This window comes from Apus apus, chromosome 2, assembly GCF_020740795.1.
Source record: "Apus apus isolate bApuApu2 chromosome 2, bApuApu2.pri.cur, whole genome shotgun sequence".
Taxonomy (NCBI): Eukaryota; Metazoa; Chordata; class Aves; order Apodiformes; family Apodidae; genus Apus; species Apus apus.
Genome location: NC_067283.1, coordinates 22,524,024 through 22,547,629, shown reverse-complemented (window position 1 = coordinate 22,547,629; position 23,606 = coordinate 22,524,024). Strand labels below are relative to the sequence as shown.

General features: G+C 39.4%; 2 protein-coding genes across 3 annotated transcripts in view; one reads left to right on the top strand and one right to left on the bottom strand.

Annotated features, from left to right (window-relative positions):
- The first annotated feature begins 5,485 nt into the window (after window positions 1-5,485).
- On the top strand, window positions 5,486-13,985 carry SRI (sorcin). Of its 2 annotated transcripts, none has more exons than XM_051611593.1 (8): window positions 5,486-5,811; window positions 7,014-7,097; window positions 10,301-10,370; window positions 11,124-11,167; window positions 12,185-12,332; window positions 12,493-12,606; window positions 13,031-13,089; window positions 13,727-13,985. In XM_051611593.1, exons 1-8 carry the CDS (start codon window positions 5,761-5,763, stop codon window positions 13,751-13,753), a joined length of 597 nt encoding a protein of 198 aa, XP_051467553.1. In that variant the 5' UTR covers window positions 5,486-5,760; the 3' UTR covers window positions 13,754-13,985. The 2 variants fall into 2 exon arrangements, with proteins under 2 accessions (XP_051467553.1, XP_051467554.1); XM_051611594.1 differs by lacking the exon at window positions 5,486-5,811 and adding an exon at window positions 9,524-9,697 and having other exon boundaries at window positions 7,020-7,097.
- Window positions 13,986-16,252: 2,267 nt separating this feature from the next.
- ADAM22 (ADAM metallopeptidase domain 22) overlaps window positions 16,253-23,606 on the bottom strand; it is a 132,460-nt gene continuing 125,106 nt past the window's right edge. Inside the window, exon 31 of the mRNA XM_051611446.1 lies at window positions 16,253-23,468. Within this exon, the coding sequence (XP_051467406.1) occupies window positions 23,448-23,468 (21 nt within the window). The 3' untranslated portion in view covers window positions 16,253-23,447. The remainder of the gene's footprint in view (window positions 23,469-23,606) is intronic.

The following is a 23,606-nucleotide window of genomic DNA, read 5'->3' as shown; positions in this document are numbered from 1 at the left end:
TACTGTAAGTGCAGACATATAGCTAAGTTTAGAAATTATACTGCTTAATCAACTTAGTTATGTGGAACTACCATATGCAAATGTATAGTTATAGTTACAAACACATTAGAGCGGCATTAGAAAAAAAGAAATAATAATAATAAAAAAGCATGAACCTATGCTAACTTTTTTTCCAATAGAAAAACCAATGTATAAACTCCTAAACTACAGTTAGATACTTACAAAGGCAGTTTGGCACCAAGAATGGCTCAAGAATATTACTGCTCCTATTAGAGATCAGCACTGAGACCCAAGGAGCTGCTCCCACAGCAGGTTCCTGACACCTGTCAGGTGGGCTCCATTTCTAAGTTTTGCAAAGCGTATACTTATATATGGCAAAAACCTGGTACAGGGTAGAAAGCCATTAAGCATAGGCTGATGTGTCCGTATTAGAAGTACCAGTGTGACACCTGGTGGGCACTTTTTGGGAGAGCAATAGGCTCATTCCTTCAGTCTTTAGCAACTCCACAGTGAGGCCACATCTGGAGTACTGTGTCCAGTTCTAGAAAAACAAGGAAGTACTAGAGAGAGTACAGTGAGAGTTAAGATTATTAGGGGACTGAATAATGTATTTTATGAGGAAAGGCTGAGAGACGTGGGTTTGTTTAGCCTGGAGAAGACTAAGAGGGGATCTTAACAATGCTTAGAAATATCTAAAGGGTGGGTATCAAGAGGATGAGGCCAGACTATTTTTGGTGGTGCCCAGTGACAGGACAAGGGGCAATGGGAACAAACTGGAACACAGGAAGTTCCATCTGAACATGAGGAAAAACTTTATCTTGAGGGTGACAAAGTACTGGAACAGGCTGCCCAGAGATGTTGTGGAATCTCCTTCTCTGTAGATATTCAAAACCCACCCAGATACAATCCTGCACAACCTGTTCTAGGTGAACCTCCTTTAGCAGGGGGGTTGGACTAGATGATTTCCAAAGGTCCCTTTCAATCTCCACCATTCTGTGATTCTGAGATTCTGTATGATAAAATTTTGTGACAGCAACTGCAAATATGTCAAGTTGGCCACTTGGAGATGTGTGTTGCAATATTTGAGGGATTTTCAAACACAGCCCACATAGTAACAGAAACAGTAACCAAAACGGAATCAAAAGGAGAAAACATAATCAGGAGAGTGATTTTTCTCTGCAGGGTGTAGCACATCTCTTTCACTCCAGGCATGCTGAAACTTGTGATTTCCCCAAATGCTAGAAACTCTCTTGCATCATTTGTGATAGTAGGGCACTTACACAAGCAAATAAAAAATAAACTTTTTTTTTTTTTTTTTTTCCTGGGGTCATGTATTTGGATACTACTGGGTGAGTCACACATAAACCAAGACATTTCCCCAGTAGCTATTCCGGTCTCATGGAAATTACAGATCAGCAAACGAAGATGAATTCTGATAGCACTGCAGTAGTGTCAACTGAGTTCAAGCACTAAAGAGTAAAAGCTATATGCTTAGATTCTCAAGAAACCTAGGAGGTAAGAATGAGAGCCCAAATGGACATCAGGCATCTAATGGGTGGCAAACACAGAATTTAGACACCAGAAACACCATTTCTGTATTCTACATGCTGGTTTCCCCAGGGACTGATTAACCAGCTATAATCTTATTTCCCACCTACCACTGTTTTGGTACTCAAGCAGAGCATAATTCCTAAATCGTCGGACTGGATCACTTGGCAGAACTGAGCACCAGGTGAAATATGGTGGGGAGAACAGCACAGTACCAATTTATTGCATAATTAATGCATATATAACCCCTAATGCTTAGGGATTTCACCCACAAAGTGGCAAAAATGTGTTTTAGGCTACCTGAGAACAAGTTACTGCTCTAAGGAACTTTGGAACTAAGGAAGCTCAAGGGAACTTTGTAAAATATTATGCTTTAGCTCATGTAATAAAACAAAGCTACTGTGCAACTGAAAATTAATTAAGAGAACAAACAAGTGGGATATTTTTATTTAGCCCACAGATCATGATTTTCAGGCTTTGCCTCCTGAAATATTTGTCCATTTTTCATCAGATAGCCACAGGTTTTTAAAGAAATAATTCAGAAAACAGGAAGTGGAACCAGGAATACCCTCTTGTAGCTGGATACCCATGGCACTGCTTCAGAAGAATCATGCTTTGCAGCACTTTCTATCCACCTGCAACTGTGAGTTTCACAAGCTAACACTTATCTTCCAGTCCATACAGCCAAGTTGGTAAAGTAGCATTATATATATTCTGGTTTATATCAGGACATATATGCTGACACATACGATTGTAAAAAAGTACTGTACACGGGGAATCAGATGCCTTATTGCTGACCTTGTTCTGTGCTGCAATCATTTATATGCACCTCATTTCAATTCTCTGGCTTCTGTCTGGCAAAAACAGTGCAGATTCGGATCCTGACCCCATGTTCAACCAAAGGATTAAAGGAGCTTGCATGACTTGCTCTAGTTCTCATCAATCTGCTCCAAATTATCCAGGTTTTCAGTAGTGAAGGTTTTGATTTAAGGTATGTGGTAAAGGAATAAAGATCGGTTTTAAAGCAATAGGCAAAGTAAGCAGAACTGTAAATGTCTTTTTCAAGTCACAGACGTGTCACTGTTACCTTCAGATATCTTTATAACATAATTACAACTTTAGTTAAACACCATCTTGGGAACTACATGACTTGAAGCTGTGGGATCTTAGAAATTAATTATGTTACTGAAAAACCATATTATAGCTTTAATTCTGTAAAGTTCTCATGCCTGGGGAATATATATAGCACAAACTGCTATATTTATAATTAAATAGATGTGTTAAGTTGCATTTCTGTACTGCACTGAATAAAAGCTGATTGTTAGGCTCAAAAATCTCAGTATCAAAACTTCCATAGCTGCACTATCCACAGTTAAGGTTATCTTGTCTTAGGCCCTCAGTGAGACTCTTGCTGATGCCCAGTGAGTGATGAAAAAATCCCACAATGCTGAACACAGAGGAAACAATGAAGGGAAGGATTATGGAGTAAAGAAGTTGGTCACCCCTGAATCATCTGCTAAAGAGGTTGGAGCTGGGAGGGAAAAGTAAGTCTGGAAGTCACAAAGGGTTGCAGAATAAAGAGGTAGCTCAAACTAGACAATGAAAATGTATAGGAACTTCTAATTTCCATACTGTTTATACCTACAAAGTGACAGAAATGCCTCCCCCTTGTCCTTGCAAGTACATTATTTGATGATGCCAAGATAAAATTGGCTATTACAAAAAATCCTTGTGCAAAATAACTGGCTGCAGAACTAAGTATATTTAATGTACAGTAAATAGAAAAAGAAAGGGTGGTGTAAAAAAAAAAAAAAAAAAGCAGAACAGTGGAGCACCATTCATTCTGGGCACTGAGTAAGGCACTATATTAAAGACTTCTGGTCTGTAATTTATATTTCCAGTGTTTGAATTTATGCCTCTTCTCAAGTTACAGCCATTAAAAGGGTAAGGAGATTAATTTTTGTCCCTCCTTAAGTAATATACTTATTCTTAAGTTTTTATCCCCTCAGAGGTGCTAAGTAAACACTTTGGGAAATTTGGACTTTACGCTTTCAGTCCCTATTTCCTCCCTAGCTTCTTTTATTGCAGTTCTGGAAAGGACAAATTCCACACCCTGCTTGCCAGGAAAGCATGACGCCTCAGCATGCTGCCACCTGATGGGGATGTAACTTGCAGCACAGCGTGGCTCAAGGCTTTCAGGTCAGGGTGGATGAATTCCCACATCATGTGTCAGCTCCTGTCAGCATTAAATTAAGCCAGACCTAGTGGGGCAGAGAGAGAGAATAAGGGCAAGCAGAGAGCATGTGGCTTGTAGTGGGTTTATGTTGGCCTTTATACTCTGTCAGAAGGCATGGTACATACAATGGATGTGACTTGTGATCATATTTTGAGGCAGTGATGCTATGACTCCATTTTGAATTCTTTCTTAACATCCTACTGCAAAGAATCCAGCAAAAGCTATGGAATGTAAACTGCACACATTAATTTCATTTTCTAAATGAAATCATATTACTTAAGCTTCTTTTATTGGGAAAACATACTGAATTATCTCCAAGAAAGGCAACAGTACTAGCATTCTGTGTTCCTTGGCTTCAGTCTTCCCACCAGAGGGATTACATAATGTTTGAGATCTGCAAAATCAGTAGCTATTTAGTATAAACTGATTTATCACTGCTGTATTTCTAATGCTATCATCTTATTGTAACTTAAAAGGTTACCAAAGCTCAGCCTTCCTATGCAGCCCTCCTTTTCCTTACATAAAAACTGAGTAAGCAAATGCACCAGTGCCACAAAGCCCCATCATGTAAGATACATCACCGAGTGCAGTGCCGATTACCAGCAGTCTCAGCAGAAGCACTGCAGATGGAAGACTACGAGCTATTTATGCTGAGTTCAAGTACAAAAAAAACCCCAAACTCATGAACCATGCCTACCTTTTCTATACAGCTACAATTGTACAGTTTTAGTATCTTTATCTACCAACTGATCTGCACCTTACCTGCTTTTTTTTTCTTGCTACAGCAGTTAAAAATTCCTTCCTATTATTTTTAAGCTATTGGCCATACATATACACTATTGGACATTTTCCTTATCAGTGCATAATAACTCTTCAAATATTATCACTTATATTCTTTGCCACTTATTTTCAATCTTTCTAGCCTTTTATATCTTTATTACTGTACCTATATCTTACGTTAATTAGGAAGGCTTCTTGCCCAGACATTAATATATGTATTCTAGGAAGGTGTAGCACAGCGTCTCAAATAACCTACACTGCAGGTAGATTAAGTCTGGTAAATGAAACTATTTGACCACTGCACAGTTTGGTATCAGCAGACACTTACTCAAATACTCGTGTGAGATAGGTATTTATGAAGCTGAAAGACTAGCCATATTCACTACTTTTGCTTCTCAGCTGCCCTGGAAAAATGGGCTTCACTTATGCTATTCTGTGAGCTTAAGGCATTAATGATTTGCCTTTTTTCATTTGGCAATTCCATTGAATATTGAATTCCACAGAACACCACAGTACTTGTTTTCATGCTACTGGCCACTATTAACAGCATCAGTGTAACTGGTGCTGAGATAATAAAAACATATGGATACAGATATTGCCTGAAAGCCCCATTTGCTGGCTGACTCAGAAGCTGAGAAGGGTGCATGCTGTGGTACAGATTATATATATGCACAAACTACCGAGTTTACGGGATTTAAGGTCTTTTCGTAGACCACGAATGGGTGATTTTAAATAACTTAGTACCGACAGAGGCGACTGACCGAGAACCGCTTCCAGCGCTTCCCGAAGGCCTTCCACAGGAGCAGCCGGCCGGCAGCCGCCTGCCCGGCCTGCGCCCGCAGCCACGGCAAACCCCGGGGAGGGGAGGGAAGGGGCGGGGAGCGGCCGCCGCACCCCCGCCCGGGCGGGCCCTGAGGCAGGGCCGCACCGCCCGGCTGCCGCGGGGCGGAAAAGCCAGCGCCGGGCCAGCGGCCCGTACCACCCGGCGGGGGGAGGCGGCGGCTCCTCAGCTCCCGGCGGCACCGCCCGGCGCTGCCCGCGGCCCCGGCGGCTGGAGGCAGCCGCCTGCCCCGCACGGGTGCCCGGCAGAGCTCCCGGCCCCTTCGGGAGCCCGCGGCCCGTCCCGGCCCTCACTTCCCGGCCGGGTGGTTGCGCCCGGGCGAGGCCGGGCCAGCAGGGACAGGTGCCAGCTGAAGATGGCGTTTCCCGGGCAGCCGGCGCCCGGCGGCGGTTTCTACCCGGGCGTGGTGAGCGGGGCTGGCGGCGGCTGCACCGGGGGGCGGCGGGGACCGGCGGGGCGCGGCCTGGGCTCGGGGTGGCGGCGGCAGCGGGGCAGCCCGGGGGATGGCGCCCGGGGCGGGACGGCCGCTTCTCTGCCTCTGCGCACCGCCGGGCGTGCCCCGCGGGCCGTCCCGGCCGCGGTGCGGAGCGCCGGTCCCAGCCCCCGCCGGCCCTGCCAGGTCGGGCAGGAAGGGACGGACCCGGCCCCGCGGCGCAGGCAGGGGTGTCGGGCGGGCTCCCTCCGGCGGGGAGGGGGCTCGTCCTCCCGGGTCGCGAAAGGGAAGCGATGGGAGCCGCGTTAGACGGGGCTCCGCCCGGCCCTCCCTGGCGTCCTGCCCGCCGCTCGGGCGGTGCTGCTGGGGCCGGCCCGGGGGTCCCGCGGGAGAGGGGCCAGAGGAGGCAGGTGCCCCGGGGGGGCTGCCGGTGGCCCAGGTGGCTTCTGCGGGTGCCGCTCCCCGAGCCGGCTGCACGCACCGGCTCCCCAGGCATCCCCCGAGCCCTGAGGCTGGGACCTTGTGTAACGCCGCCTTTGCTTCATGGGGCCTATAGATAAGCGGCTTCAAAGAGCTTAGCTTCCTTTTTTCCTGACCAGACTGTGGCCAAAAACAGGCGTATTCTTGTCTCAGCAAACAATGGGTACATACACGGTGTGTATGTTTATTGGTTCAGCTTAGTCAAACAGGGTTATCTTCTATCATTCCAGGGTTTTCACTTAATCAATTTCATTTAAAAATTTCTGTGGTTAATGCATATTCTTCTAACTATTTTCCCGAGACACCTGTTTTGCTCAACTTTTTTGAAATGGAAAGAAATAACTGCAGTGCCTCAGTGCCCTTCCAGTACCCCATTTTCTGCTTGTAGTAGAGTAAAAGCCTTCATGAGATACACCTCACTGGATCTAGATCAGTGCATTGCTCATGTGCAGAGTTTTACGCTGATCTGCTTAAATTCTAATAACCGTCCTTTTATATACATACCAGTACCACGAGTGTGTCTGGGGTCGGGGGTTGTTTGGTTTTTATTAAGAAATTTCTTTTTTGGTTGGTTTGACTTCTTTGCATGGTGAGCGTATAAAAACACAAGTTGATTTTTAAGTACAAGCACTGCAGTTTCTTAACAGTTAACTGAATTCTTGATTTAAAATTCATTTTCTTCTTGATTTCTAAAGTATGGAGGAGCTCCAGGAGGACCAGCATTCCCTGGACAAGCTCAAGATCCTTTGTATGGTTATTTTGCTGCAGTAGCAGGGCAGGTAAACTTATTTATTTGTTGGACTTTTTTTTTTTTCTTTTTTTTTTTCCTGGGGAATAGTGCCTGTCTTAGCTTTTGGAAAGAAGAATGCTAGTACTTGCATTGAGGAAAACTGTTGTTTCAAGTTGAGAAAAAAAATATGAAAACAGAATGGTTTTACTCAGCCTAAATGCTGTATATAGCTACAGACAGCTGTACCGTGTAGCTCTACAGATGCAGTAACTACACAGTTTGAACAGTCCTATATTGTGTGTAAGTGCATAGACACACACATATTCAGGTACGTGCTGTATTTCCTGTGCAACCATATAACAGGGACTATGTAGTTATTGAAATGTAACTGAATTCTGGCTCAGCTCTGGGTTGGGCAATGCTGTCAGTTTCAGGAGGAGGAAGATAGAAACATTGGGAAATATGTGCTGTGGAGATGGCCTTGCCTTGCTGCGAGAAGGAAACACAATCAAGAAAGACATCATTATATGGTCTTAAAAGACCCACAAATGGAAGAGGAGTCTTGAGTTGTGCCAATATCTGGGTTTGCAGGTAGGATAGGGGGGTTATTCTTTTATAGGAAAAGGCATTCACAACTTTAATTTAGGCCTTTCTTTTTATCTCCCTGGGATTCTGCACTGCATGCCTGTAATTTTGTGGCATATACTGGTTATGTGTGATTATGGATGGTACTAGAAATAAGTGTTTCTTGAACTATATTACAAAATTTAGGAGCAAAATAAGTTAGGTTTATTGAGTGGAACTTCTGTCTTTGTTGGCCATATGTATAACTATTTATTGCACACTTCTAGGGTATGTGCAAATCTGCAGCTATGCTCCTCAGTCTGTTATCCACAGGTAGACATAACCACAGCATTAAAGTTTGAATTCAGCAATACTAGCTGTAATTTGAGTTATTTTTCTTCTCCACATCATTCCCTTGAATTAAGTATCTTACAGTCTATATACTATATATATTATGAAAATAAGTAGACAGTGTATTTTTGTGGTAAAGGACACTGGAATGAGCTGTGTGTGGTGATGCAGACTTCTCTGGTAAGGTGGAGCCCCTGCTAAATTCTGCTGAACGTGCTGAAGTGCCTCTGCATCCAGGTGCCACCTGGATGTCTGCCTGGAAAAAATCGGGTGAGCTCCTAGTGTAAAGAGAAAGGGAGGTAACAGTAAACAGGATGCAGCCCTGTGGAGAGGAGGTGGCAGGAGCTGGACTTCAGCAAAGCATAGACCATCCCTAGGCTACTCAAGCATGGTTCCTGAAAGCTGGGGAACCAGTGAGCTAATGGGTATGATCAAGTTAGTGCTTAGAAGTACTTAAGTTAGAACTCTTAAATACTTTTTCATTTGCAGAAATTTTATTGAAATAAACTGGGTAGCTTTTAATATGTTTTCCTTGGAATTGGAAGGGTCAATTTCAGAGACCAGTGGCTGTGCAGAAGTAAAAACCCTGTAAGGAGACAGTGAAATTGAACAGATAAACTATCAGTTGCTTTTACAGCCATCTGTGCAAACTCTGTAAAAAGCCACATCTCACAGTTTTCCATCAGTACTTATTGTAGAATTAGTGAAGTTTTTGGCTGTGGTTTGCTGCTCTCTCTGTTCCTTTTATGCCAGTGTAATATATTAACTCTGAGCTTTCTTTGAAGTAGCCCACAACAGAGATCTTGTCTGAGATTTGGGGAATTAGTTTTGTTTGTTTACAGAAGAATGTCGAAAGTATTGTTTCAAATCTTTACTAAATTAACTGAGTCTTTGTAAGAAGTAATAATTTTCTTTTAATAGTCTGCTCGCAAAGCCCCTGTGCCTTGCCTAGTTGAACTGCTTACATTTTACTGAAAAAAAACAGGCATCTTTTGAGTAATCTTAATCATTATTACATATCACGCTTTTTTGTCTTCCTGCCTGTTTTAAAGGTGTACTCATCCTACCTTTGTTTCAGAGGCACAAAGGCTTTGAAGAGATTTGTTGCTTAATATGCATGGCTATTTCAGATCTCTTTTTTTGTTTGTTTGGGGTTTTTTTGTTTGTTTTTTCCTGTAAGTGTTAAGTTTTAAATACCTCTGTGTAGTAAGACTGATGGAGTTGATTTGAAGCAATTTTGGCTTTACCTGCCATTGATTTTACATTGAATCAAAACACTGTTCATCTTTTTTCAGACCTTGCTAAATATCATTTAACATACTAAGCACTATTTGTCTCATGAATAATGACACTTCATTTCTGAAAGTTCCCTGGCTGTGCCATTCCCACCATGCCATTTAGTAGCATCTCTTCTTAAAAAAGAGAAGAAAAAAAAAAGCGTAACGGATTTAAAGACATTAGGAAAACACTGCAGCAAATAAATTTGTTTTAAATGTAAAGCAACTTTTTTTTTCCCTGTTTAATGCTTTACAAAAGTCACATCATTTTTTATATCTACAGATAAAATGTGCCATCCTTGAATGAGGTTAAATTATACTCAAACTCTCTGTGAACCGAACTTCATGTTGGGTGTGTGAGGAATGTGACCTAGAATTCCAGCTCTACTTTTGACAGCTCATTGCTTTCCATGAATTGGCTGTTTCTCTATTTGGCCCTGAGCAGGATGCACTGGAAGTGAGTCATTTTCCAAACCTTGCAGATAGGTATCTTTTCTGGGCTTGTTTTGTTTTTCTTTCAAAGTTCTTTGCTTTCTGCTTTTGCTTGTTCTGCTAACAACTTAAAAATCTAAAACAACCTGTTTTTTTGGGAATAGTAAGTTTTAAGGCTGTCTTGAGAAGAGGGTATGTGTGATGTGGATTCTAGGTTTCCTGCTGTAGCAGTGAGATAATCTAAAGTGGCTACAATACCCAATAAATTAAAACTAGTACTTTAAGAAAAGCTGTCTTTCTGTCCAAAATTTTGCACCTTGGTTTCTGTGCAGCTGGGTCTCAAGCATTCGTTACCAGTATTTGATGTGGGTTTGTTTGGTTTGTTTTTTAAGTTATGTTTAGAGCAAACCTGCCATCCTGTACATCACTGGGTGGAAAAGCTAATGCATAGTGCAAAAATATTAACCAAAGAAACATAATTACAGATATGGGTGACAACAGGCAGTTTCTGTTACTTAGCAGACAGGCAACCAGTTTGTTTGCCACTGAAAAGGGAGTGGGTACTGGGAATAACCAGCCTGGGAAAGGGAATTAAAACAATAGCTGATCCATCTTTTGTTATTGAAAGGACGGACAAATAGATGCTGATGAGCTACAGAGATGTCTCACCCACTCGGGGATTGCAGGAGCATATAAACGTAAGTTAATGATATAAATAAACAAAAAAACCCTAGTCCTAAAGCATACTACTAATTCTGATGCCATCTACTAGAAATCCCTTGTAATTGTGCCTTCTGCAGAGTTGGGTGGGTTTTTTTATTTATTTGCATGATGGAAGGGCTTTCTTTCCATATGGGCCACTTTAAAATCTAAATTCTCTATATTCAGTTCTGTGCATGTAAAGACTTCTCTTCGCAGCCTCCTTAGTTACCTGCTGCTGAAATGTGGAGTTGAAGTGTTTTGTTTTGCAATGGACAGCCAATTATTTAAGGGTGTTTTGCTTTGTTTTTACATTGAGCTTTGATACTGACCAAAAAGTTCTATGGCAAGATTCCTCTGTCAGGATACCTGGTGTTCAGTTTACAAAATTGAGCCTCTGTGGGTAAAACTGGCTTCCTCAAGTGCTGTCTATGGTGAAATACAAATGACCACTTTGACTGAAACCCAAGACCTTTATCAATTGAGATGAAAGTAAATTAATTTCAAATATAACTGAATTGCCTCCAGATTGTCTGCTGTCAGTTTTTCTAGCAAGTAATTAATAAAAGATCAAGTTTTTGGCCAAAATATGATATGACTGTATACAGTGGAAGTAATTATATAATATTTTATACATTGTAATATATTATTAGTATATAATAAAAAGCAAAATAAAGTAATTATTTGTAGTTTTGTTTGTCTAAACGTAACATTTTAATGTAACTTATTTTTCCTTTTTCTAATTTAAACAGCTTTCAACTTAGAGACTTGCAGACTCATGATCTCAATGCTGGACGTATCCTTTACTGTGAAATATAAACATTTTTGCATTACGTAAGCAAAGATGAGAGGCTACACAAAGTCTGGGAAATAATTTGTAATTCCCATTCAGCTCTTACTTGATAAGTACAATGATGATTGCAACTGGGGAACTACAAAATTCTGTTCTTACTGATTTTACTGGATGAAATAATCATTCTGATAAATGAGGAGGCTCTCAGTGACTTATCTCCATACAACAAGTGGTATCCCTCTAAGCCCAGGGGACTTTCTCTCCATTGAATGGAAGAAGCGTCTGGCAGCCGAGAACAGTTTTGTGCAAATGGCTTGTTGTGCTTTTGAAATTGGACATCACTGGCGATGTCCTTTCTAGTGAGTTAAGCATTTGTATTGCACAGCCTGAATACAGTCTGAGTCCCTGTAAATCCTGTTCATTGAATTAATCAAGTTGGAGTATCTAATGAGATGGTGGATGTGGCATTCAGCAGTAGGACCTGTGGAAGACCTGGGTATACTGTGCAAGGTTGGAATCCTTAGAGATTTTTAGTGAAAACTTAAATTGTCACGTTCAAATGTTTTGTCATTTAAAAAGAAAAAATCAGAAATTAAACTGGAAGGGCTGTCAGCTCACCTTAAACAAGCTGCTTAGAATGTGAGAGAACTGTTACTATTCTAACTTAAAAGTGATTTTTTTCATTTGTTTTCATTATGGATATGTATTTTATTGGTAACAATTACACTGTGTTAGGTAAAAGAGAAGCGTGTGAATGAAGTTCATTCAGAAAGAGCAAAAAGTTTTATCTAGTTTCACTAAGAAGTGAGGAGAGCAAGTTCTTTGAGTAGTATTATTTCTGTGCAGTGGGATGCTGGAGTTAGTTTTCTACCAGGAAAAATAGTAGTAAAATATTGTTAATATTGGTATTCAAGAAAGAGTTTTTAATTACAGATTATAAAAATACAAATTTCCATTGAAGAGAGGGCTTTGGTTTTAGGTTTTTTTTAAGTTAAACACTTTTCTTAGCATTGGAATCAGAGGGATATGTCTGGCACAATGGGATTTAATGAATTTAAAGAACTCTGGGCTGTGATCAATGGCTGGAAGCAACACTTTTTAAGTTTTGACAATGATGGAAGTGGTACAGTGGATCGTCAAGAACTGGAGAAAGCCTTGATGAATATGGGTAAGTTGTGAAATGTTCTTTCTTCTGCCACTGACTTAGAGCATTTCCCAGCACCAGTTGTCATCCCGCAGTAACCAATATGTGATATTTCCAACTAAAAATGTGTTGGATTCTGTTAACTTACCTGTGTTTTCAGTGTATGCTTTTTATTTTCAAATAGGATTTAGACTGAGCCCACAGGCCGTATCTGCAATCACAAGGCGATACAGCACTCATGGCAAGATTACATTTGATGACTACGTTGCCTGCTGTGTGAAACTCAGAGCTCTTACTGGTATGCTGGATTACAGCCTTGTTTTATCATCTCCATAATATGTTTTTATTTAACAAAATCTGATTACTCAGTTATCTGAAGTTCAACTTTACCTTTAGGTAACAGGCAGAACCAGAACAATTCTAGATTATGATTTTTTTTAATTTGCATTGAAAAATGGACTTTAAACTAATGCAGGGTTTATTCCAGAGACTAGTAGAGTTACGTTATCAAAATTGGGAAGCTGTACTTATGAACATAACAAAGGTTTGTATATGAAAATGAAGAACTGAAAATGAAGTCTTGGAATGAATTGCAGTGTTCTTCATGGGTTCTCATTTATGTGACTTGGAGAATTTACTGAAAGTACAATGCCTGTTTTTTAAAAAAGGATTAACTGTAATTCTTACCTGGTTTCTGTTGTTTTCTTAACGCATTTTTGCAGAATGTTTTAGAAGAAGGGATGCATCCCAGCAGGGTTTTGTGAACTTCCAGTATGATGATGTAAGTGAACTTTAATGAATAACCTAAAGTTACAGGGTAAAACTAAAGAAAAACTTAAAACTGAAGACAGACAGCAATGATCTGAATTTGTACCTGTCTTCCCTCTGCTTATAGCTTTATGTGAGAGCACAAGAGTTCTGAGTTTTGTTAAGCATTGTCTCAAAAAGTTTTATTGTATTTTATAGAGGTCTATAAAATGCTACTGTGCATTTTTGTCTGGACTTCTTACCTGAGTGGTCCAAGAATATCTTAAGAGGCTACACTGCTTGCCAACATGACTTTGTGAACTTTTTTCCTTCTTCTTTTGGTTTAAGGCTTGGTAGGCATTTTTCCCAGGAAAGGTTGGAAGTGCAGTGGGGACTGGTATACATCACAGTCAGGCTTGTAGATCTTGGCTTCCTGGTTGTATCTGTGCAGAAAAAGGATCACACTAGATTGAAGTATTCCTGCATTTTTTATTGTTATTAAGGAGATGTTTTGTTTTAGTTAACTGTTAGCTAAATTTCGTATTTAGTTTCAAAGGTGGTTGTTCACTAATTTGCAGAAGAGGGTGGTGTAGTGACACTGGATATTTTAGGAGAAAAAGTGAAAGCTTGTTCTCCACCGTACATCTAATGCGTGGTTATTCTTTTTCCAGTTCATACAGTGTGTTATGAGCATCTAAATCAAAAGGAAGGAAGCTGTGGATGATCACATTTAACATTCCAGCTTGTGTTTTGCTTTGCCAAATCTTCCCATGATTGTCTATCTCTGTATTGGAAATCACCTGTTCTATGAGGGTGTTGCTTTACACACTTGCATGGTTTTTTTAGTTTTGACAATGACTATAAACTAATCATGTACTGTTGTCTTTAACTTCTAACCTGTGACTATTAAAATATTTTTATTTCCATAAACTTGGAATTCATTATGTATGACTCAAATTAAGCAGATACCAATTTTTTTCTGTAGTGTGTTTACTTCTGTCCTATGATTCACAAATACTCCTGGAGTATTCACAATTGCTCCTGGAGTGCAACTTATCTTTTTCTCTCTTAAACAGGATCATATGCATGATATGATACATATTCTTTTGTCTTGGACAGTATAAGACGCATGTACAAACTGAAATGACTTTTGGAATGGTCATTTTGCACTGGTCAGTTAGAATACCAGTAAGTTCAAGTTGCTTATGCAGCCTGTGACAGCATGCACTGAGTGCAAGGCTGCCTGTTACAGCTCCAGGGATGTGACAGAACATAGCAGAGAACTCTGGCAGTGTGCTCTTATCGGGGGCTTTTGTTCCAGTAGGATTCTTGCTTTCTTTGTGTCACTATACAAAAAACTTTAAAACATATAAAAAATATATTGTGTCAGTTTATACATGAACTTTCCCTTTAGCAATTAACTTCTAAGCTACCAGACTTCAGTTATGTGTAAATTAATGTTTCTGTCCCCTCCACCATAAGCCCTAAAAAGTGGCCTTTCCTGCCTCTACAAGCCAACTAACACATAAGGGCCAAAGTCCACTTTGAAAAATTCTTGACAGATGACTATTTCAGATCACAGCAGTGATCTGTATACCAGTGCTGTATAATTTACATGAAAGCAGATACAGAAAAGCAACTTCTTTGCCTGAGATTTTAAGGGGTTTTTTGTTTGGATGTTTGTTTGGGGTTTTTTTTAGGGGAAGATTGACATCGTATGGGAAGAGGGAGCAGTATAACTATATGGGGTTAGCTCAAACTTTTTTCCAGTTAAGTTAATGAAACTTCAGTTAATTTTGGTCACCTCTGTGTACCACAGAGGAATGATACTTTTTCTTTTGCTAGCCTTGTAAACACAAAGAATGCCAGAATGATAAAGGGAGTATATTTCTTATAGTAGTAGTTTTAGAGCACTTTCTGGGAGGAGCCTTTGCCCCAAGGACTGAATGCAGAACTGTGCATGCATGTGTTTTTATAGAAACATGTATGTCACTGGACAAACAACAGAAATAATCCTTGGAGCAGAAATATGACTTGAAGATACTATTTTATACCCTAGCTTGCTAAGAATATTATAAAATCTAGGTCTCTAGTTTCTGTGCTACAAATTCAAAGCTGTCTGGTCTCACATGAAGAAGCAACTAGTACTTAAATACAGAATCCACTGCATATTGCTTCTAGATTAATTTCAGAAGCTGGTTCTTTCTGCTCTCAAAAATTAACACAGACATGATTATACTTCCACATTATGATAACTGTACATAGTCTTTTTGCACATGGAGTTGGGTTACAGACACGGAATGCTAGAGAAACCATTTTCAACACAATGACCAAAGTCCATAAAGGTTTCTGTGACTGAAGGAGCACACCCAAATGGAGCGAAGGGATGGTCTGTGCTACATGATGTCATGCTGGGCAGTAAACCTGAGGCAGAGGTGAAGTCTCCCCAAAGCATAAACCTGGGGCAGAGGTGGAAAAGTCTCTCCAAAGCAGCTGTTGCCTGGGAACTGGTTGGGCATTCGTCTGCTGACGGGAGGTGGTGAATGATGCCTTTGCCTGGCTTTGTTTTTCATCCCCACTTTCCTTCTGTCATTGTGTCGTTTTATCTTGAGCTACAGTTTGCTCTTCAAATTCTGCACCCACCACAGGCCTGCAACTACTAATGAAAGAAAGCATCAGGCAATAATGAATGTAACATTCTTATAGATAAATGTAACTTACTAAATGATCTGAGACCTCCTGGAAGTTCCACATGGCTATACAGGTTGTTGTGCAATAAATCATAATAATTAGTGATGAAATAATATGTGGGAGTAAAATTGCACCTGCAAATAAAAGCTTGGCTTGAAATATGTGTTCTGCTTATTTTGCATACTTGAGGGGTTGTTTTTTTGAGGAGGGATTACTTTTCTTTAATGAGGTATAATGGGTGTCTGGAGCAATGAAAGAGGAGGACCAAACATGTAAGTCTTTTTCAGTTTATTTTCCCAGGCCAAACTACTGTTTTGGCACCAGCCAGGTACTAGGCAATGAAATGCTGCAAGAACCAGTGTGAACCAATAGTTTTCTTCAGGGATCTTCTTGTAAACACAAACCAGAGAAAAATGGGAAACAAATTGCTCCAAAACCAGGAACAAATTCTAGCTTACCCAAGAAAGAATTGCATTTTATTCTTCATCAGCATTTCCAAAATCCATGGTATTCACAAAGGCTGATAGGATAAATCATCTTTCACGTTTAGCCATAAACCAAGATAAATACAGTTGCTAAGGAGAGACTACAGAGTTTGCTGTCATCGAGCTAAAAGAAAAGGATACCTGAAACCTAAGAGAAAATTGCTTCCCTGTTCAGAGCAGATTCAGTGGGCAATGTGAATACGCAGGTTACCTGCTTTAGAGAAACAGTTATCTCTAACTCAGAATTAAGGGTTTCTCTTTCCCAAAAGGTATTCTGGGAAGGATGCTGATATGATACTAAGTGAAGCGATTGCTCTTGACCTTTGTGCAAACAACCCAGCATACTTGAGAATGCAGGTATTTTTTCTAGGTTGCCCTCAGACATGCAAACCTAAGGAACAGGAATTTTAGATTTGCTTGGAGAACAGTAGGACCCTAAGACAAAGACTGTGAAGGTCATGGGATCAATTTCAACCCTGGAATTTGAAATGTCACATCTGTATTCCACTAAAAAGTAGCATCTATATTCTACTACTAGTATTTCCCATGCATGCAGCATCTTTTTTTTTAACAGAGCCCTATAAATCAGGAAGTGCCAGGTACAAGGACTTACGAGAAAAAAAATACACAAAACAGTCTTTGTCATTGAAAGTCACTTTACTGATGTTACAATATGTTAGTAACATTGAAAACCACAGGCATTTGTATTACTCCCATAGAATTGGATACTGTGATGCTGTTAGTAAAAGTGAGCAGGAATTTAGAACGTCAAATTACAATTATTTGATTTTATAAAAAGCAACACTTTGTTTTGCTACATAAAAGCCAGATTCATTCACTTGAACAGCCCAGTGCCTGTATGTTTATGACAAAAATATCACACTAAAAGCTAGAAAGTTGTAATGCTTCATTTTGGTGTTTATCAAAAATCTTATGTTTCTGTTATATCAGGTATGATTTTTAAAGGATTTAAACTAGCAAAGATAACAATACTATGCATTGTTTGCTTTTGCCAATACTAGCCCAGCCCCAGTGGTTAAACATAGTTCTTCTTGCCTATGTAAATGTTTTACCAAGAAGGGCAAGTTGAGTGCAAAAATAGCCTTTTTTTTTTTTTTTTTTACAGCAATGCTGAAGATAGATAAACATTAGCACAAAATGAAGCTGGCAGAGCCAATTGGCATATACTACCCCAAAAGCTTTGCTGAAAGAACTGGTCATACTGTAAATACTGTTTTCTCCAGCAGATTAAAAAATCTGTAATGCTTTGCTATTCTGAAAAAAATATTTTGCATTTATGCAACAATAAAAATAAGTACTGTATTCTATATAAAACACTACTTATTGTAATACTTCTTTACCCTTAAGAAAAGAAAAAACAGGTTCTATATCCACAGTTTGTCTATGTTCTGGACTGTACTTCCAAGCATAAAATATGCAGAGGCTCAACACAGGCAGTGAACAGGAGTCCTTGTACCAATAATCAAAATAAATCAATATTTACTGCTACACTGAGCCTTAAAATGTTGCATGATTAGCTGCTAGCACCACTATACTTAACAAGGTCAGTCAGGCCTATATACAGAATTTTTAACATGATTGTAAAAATAGACTCTCAATGCTAAAGTTATACTATATAAGGTCTTAAGGCCTCATATTTTTTTTTTTTTTTAACCAAAACTTTATTTTTTATTGAGGAATACAGAAACAGAAGAAAAAATATCTTGTTGCTTTGACATTTTATGCTCTAGTAATTAAAAATAGTGTAAGACACTACTATTTCTCCCTTAGAGAATGTTTCTTTTTAACTGCTCTGTGCTTACTTTCCCCAACGTTCCTCATCTCATTCTGAGTTATACTGCAATCACTGCCTGTCTAGATAGCAGAAATTACAAACAGTTTCAAACTGGCTTAACTAAAGTGATTTTGAAACTGGTGTAGATTGGATTTTAGAGAATTGAATGCACCAGACCTGGCTAGGTGAGCCAATTTTGGAGTCAGTTTTGGTATAAAGTTTTTCAAGTATGAGCAAATGACATTTCTGTGTTCTGAGCTTATTTTTAGGGCTTGTTTTGGTTTACCTGGCTGAGAGAACATACCAGTTTTGACTGTTGTAGTGCTTTTTCAGTTACAGAAAACTTGTGGAATGATGGGATACCACGTGCTGGCTGTACAAGCTAATGTTTCCAAAGCTTTAGTTTACATCAGCATCCATACTTGAGGCACCATAAATATTCTTCATAAGTGGACTTGGAAAATACTGGAGTCAAAGGAGTTCTTTAGCGTAGAGGATAGGAGGTATAACTTCATTTCCTATTTCTGGTGAAATCACCCTAACAGGCCTATATGGTATTGCTACTGTGCCGACACAATCAGTGTTAACTGTTTTCTTTTTTCCTGCTCTGTTGCCTAATAGTTAACATAAGAACATCACAGTCATGTGAAGACAAGCTGTACCTGTGTACAGTTTATGTGTATTTGTCTTCAGGGAATCTGATCAAAGTCAAATCCCACACTGCTATTAAATGCAATATGGATTGGAAGCCACGCAAATAGGGGATCATTAGCTCAGCAGTCTGATAGGTAATCCATTCTGGGCAAAAAATGGCTTCAGAAATGACCAGAATGCTCAATCTTCTTAAAAATGAGGTAAATAACTTCACACTGTTATTAGTAACAGTGGCCCAAAGAGTCTGCTAATGATTATAGCTACTCAAATAACCTAGAGAATGGATGATCTTCAGACTTGGAGCAAGAGAAATATGACACAGCACAACTTTTAGGTTCACAGACTCTAATTAGAGGCTTAGCCTTCAACAATGCTAGAAGGTGAAAAAGACACAGGATGACTGAGCCACCAAACCACACAGGAGACACGAGGCTCCATCACCTACAGTGTAATGAGTAAAAGACATATTGAAAGCTCTGGAAAGACCTTATCCAGGCTGTTGTGTGGAAAAGAACTAACTTAGCAGCTTTTCCATCTTAGCCGACCGACATGATGCTGTTAGTGGATATATTAAACATTAACTGAAATGCTTTTCAGTAGGAGTGGAAAGGGGATGGAAGAGAAAATGAACTTGCTGAGTTTTATGCTGGAGTTTGGCACATTTGCTTACCACAGCTAGGTATAGGATTCAACATTGCTTCATATTACATCCTATTCTCTTCATTAAGCAATGAATTACTACAAATTTTGTCAGAATTTGCAATATATGCATGCCTGTAACAGTGTATGTACCTATCTCAGTTCTGTTTTCTTGTCCCATTGGTGTTAAGACCACGCAGTTCATTTAAACCCAGCAACAGGGATTCAGGTAAGTACTTCAGTACACTAGCTAGGGACACAATTTCTTCCTGATTTTAATTCAGGCTATAACCCAAAAGTCCATTTGTTCATTAGCACAATCAAAATTACCTAACGAGTACATCAGCTGAGCAGGTTCAACATCTTATAAATTGGGAACAAAACTCTTAAGTCATTTAACAGTAGTGACCTTTAAGGTCAAGTCACACTTTGAAGCAGATAACTGGCAAGTAATGACTTAATTTCACAACTTACACAGAAATAGGCTATATGAAATGAAGAACATCTATAAATCTACTTATTTAAATATAGTAAAATTATATGTAAATTATCAATCAGTGACAACCATTTCTGGTAAACTGCCTGAGTATGTTTGCCAAAAGTCTATAGTATGGATCGCTGCAGTTCTTATGTCAACAAATTCAGAACTAGCAGGTAAATTTTTACTTGTTAAGCTGTGGAATCATTGTGCAGAAGTATTATTTGGATATGATCTCTATTTTCCAGTCTTCATCAGTTATTCATACTAATTTTATTTTCAATTTACAATATTCTTCTCCCACATGTTGAAATACATAGCTCTCATCTGGCAGGTCCAACGTTCATATGGACCATTACTTTTAATGTACTCAGAAGAACTGATAACTTCCCCACTTCAACAGGCATCTACAGCATAGCTGGCAATAACTAGTTAATTTATTAAAATACAAATAAAAAACAAAATAAAAGCATGGGTTTCAATGAGTCAGAACGATTAAGAGATCTTAGCGACAATAAAAGTACCCTATTTTAGACTGGATGAGGTATTATGCGGCAATTTATATTGCTATTGCCAGTGTAACTAAGTACAGTGGATACAAATATTTGCAATTTTCGAGGTGATTAATCTGTCAGCTTCCAACATGCTACATTCTAGAAGTAGGAACCCACAGAATGCAAGCAAACAGCTTCCCTCTTCGACCTCCACTGGCTTTGGAGTCTCACACAGCCCTGCCAGTTCAGATTTTGTGCAATGAGAAAGTCTCAGAGTTACCAAGCAGATGCAAAATTCTCTGCACAAGAATGTGACAAAAACCCATGTCCTGTGATGTTCTCACTCTAGACCATCAAAGTGAAAGTCAATATTTATTTAAATAAACTTAAAATTAGTGCTCATAACTAGACTTCCAGTCACTACATATCTCCGAATGTGAAAGTGACTGCTAAAGTTACACTACACACATAACTCTACCATCATATGCTACAAATAAATTATACCAAAACAAGAGTGTAGCTGAAAGTACATACTACATTGAAATACAGGTAGAAGAGCAATTTGTTTGCAGAACAAGAAGCTATGAACATTACACAAAAGCCAGTATGTTACATCCAGTTTAGTCTGCCAATCTTGCTGCTTCCTGATAAGGCAAAATGAAAAGGGCAGAGTAAACAGTGGTAAACATAAAATACGCCTAGAAACGTAACAAGATTCTTTAAAATTACATGCTAGTTTGTATCTAAACAAAATACAAAAAAAAGGCACATGATGAACAGTCCAGCTACTAGAGACAAGATACTAATGTGGGAGGAAAAAACAGCTTCCAGATGACAGAGTAACAGAGCGGCCATTGAGTTAGCATCATGTCTTAATGTGGGTGAACTCCTGAGGGTCCTACTCAGATTCCACTGAAACCAATAAAACACATATTGATTTCAATTGTGGCTCAGGCCCTTATTTCATGAACTATACACTACCAGCTATCTTTAATTCAGTTATCTACACTCAAAGTAAATCTTTGCGAAAAATACTCTTCAGTGCTGACAGATACTTACTCTTCACAAAAGTGCAGAATCTTTTCCTAAAGCAATTAAAAGTGACTGGGTCCTTCCAGATGGTCTGTCTGCACCCACTTGCACTCATTTATATTTTTCAAAAATACTTACCAGAACTTGTCGACTGTGACAGAAAATAATTTGAACTCCCAAGGCCAGTATTTTGTCATAATCCTAGACACAGTCTAATCATAAAATATAGTGCTTCTAAAAATCTTACATACTTTACAGTTGCTGACATCCTTAAACATTTCTCTATTTAATCTTACATATATTTGACTTTATCAAGAGACTTAAAAGTTAAAAAAATATATTAAAAGGCTGCAAGTGATGAGTTCCATTATTAAAGGAAAGACATAAAAGAGGTAGAAGATTCAGAAACACCGCAGATGTTCCCATCACAATAACATCTAATCAACCATATGGCTGTTGGGCAAGGTATTCAACAGCACCACACTGAATCAGGTGTTTTGTTCTGCAATGGTGCTACCTGAAGCTAGGACGTAGTCACTTTTGGAAAGGTGGAGAATTATAAACCTATTTAACACGGTCCAGTTTCTTACTGATTGAACATTTCCCATCAAAAGACATTTGGTTTACAACAACCTTTAGAAGTCTCAGGCGTTAGAAATCTAACCATCCACTTATACACCAGATTAATATCTCCATGGTAAAGGGTTTGTTTGTCCTATGTGCCCCCTTCCCATTTTTTTTTAGGCTAACCTCCCTTGTACTCAGTGTAAGGCCCCAAAAATTGTGAAGGGCGCTTCAGGGGCAGCAAGCATAGTATTCAAGCGTCTGGTAAAGGCGATCCCAGTAACAAATAAAAATGAAAAGACAGCAATGAAACTGGCCAGTTGCCCAGCACTGTTACTATCTAGTGAGCTGGTTATGGTTCTCATAAGCTATACCTTGCCATCTAAAACAGTGTCTGAAATGCTCTATCAAAAATACACAGCAACTCTCACCAGAAGGACATCACATCACCACATTCTGAACTGACTACATAGAAGTATTACCAAATGTCCAGTAAGCTTTGACTGCACATCACTTAAAGACTGTCTCCATCATATGCTGAATAATTTTTCATTACATCTGTAGAGGATGCCCTAGTCATCTCACCTAACAATGGATTTTGGCTGGCTCCTCTGACAATGTCTTAAAACAAAGTGCTGCTGTACTGGTTTCTGCAGTCTACCATACAACTGAGATTGTCAAGACAGTGTTAAGATACTGAAAAGTTAGTCTAGATTTTCTTCAAACACCAGTTTCTGAAAGACACGGTTTTAAAGTACTGTACTTTCTGTATTTCCAAAGATGTCTGCTCATAATATTAGAAAATTTGAATTGTGATTATGTTAGTCATGACTGGTTTTTAGGCATTTGGCAAAATACACTTATGTATAACAGCTATTTTTGACATTATCAAATGTTTACATATATACAACCTGTATACTGAGATTATAAACACATAAGGTTAAAAAAAAAGATATATTTCTTGTTTGTTTGACGTTTGTGTCAAATAGTTGCCTTCCAAACACTGAAATCCTGTCACAAAAAAAGCCTGTATTTCTTACTCCTGCATGCTAATTCCTACTACGGTACGTTGTTTATCCCTTACATGTGAAAAGTAAAGAACACAAGGTTCATGCATACAGTGTACAAGTTTACATCGGCTGGGCTCTCCAGGAGGCGCATTCCCAGTTCCACTCTAGTCTGACTCGGGACTGAATTAAAGCAGAGAAAAACCTCTCTTACACAGGACTGGCAAAGGGACTGCAGCTGGGACTCTAGGAAAGTGTATCTGTCATCATGCGGAATAGCCTTGTCACGTCCGGGCTAATTATCCACTGTTCATTTGTTATGATTTTGGTTGTTCATAAAATCCATAAAATACTAGTCGACAAAAAAGAAAGAAAAAACAAGACTGCTTTTTTCCCTTCCAGGTGAGAGGAGCTTCTCACGGTGATGACGGGCACCTCCGTTGATCTTTTGAGTTGTTTGAAGAGCAGATGAATGTGCGATGACTCAGTGATACTGAGTTTCTATAAAATCCGAAGTGAACAGTTCTGATGTCACCCCAGGAAAACTGTGCAGCTAAATGGACGTCTCCCATAGCTGGAGAGGGGGAAAAGGAACACAAACACACATTGAACACCAAGATAAAACAGGCTGTTACCTAAACAGTGTGAGGAGCTTGCTGGGGGAACTGCATCTACATCACATCACTACATCACAGGCTACGTTCTAGGTGTT

Coding starts and splice junctions, on each gene's coding strand:
- SRI (XM_051611593.1), top strand. CDS start 5,761: ATGGCGTTTCCCGGGCAGCCGGCGCCCGGCGGCGGTTTCTACCCGGGC. Junction 11,168..12,184: donor TCATGATCTCAATGCTGGAC/GTATCCTTTACT, acceptor CATTGGAATCAG/AGGGATATGTCTGGCACAAT. Junction 12,607..13,030: donor GAAACTCAGAGCTCTTACTG/GTATGCTGGATT, acceptor GCATTTTTGCAG/AATGTTTTAGAAGAAGGGAT.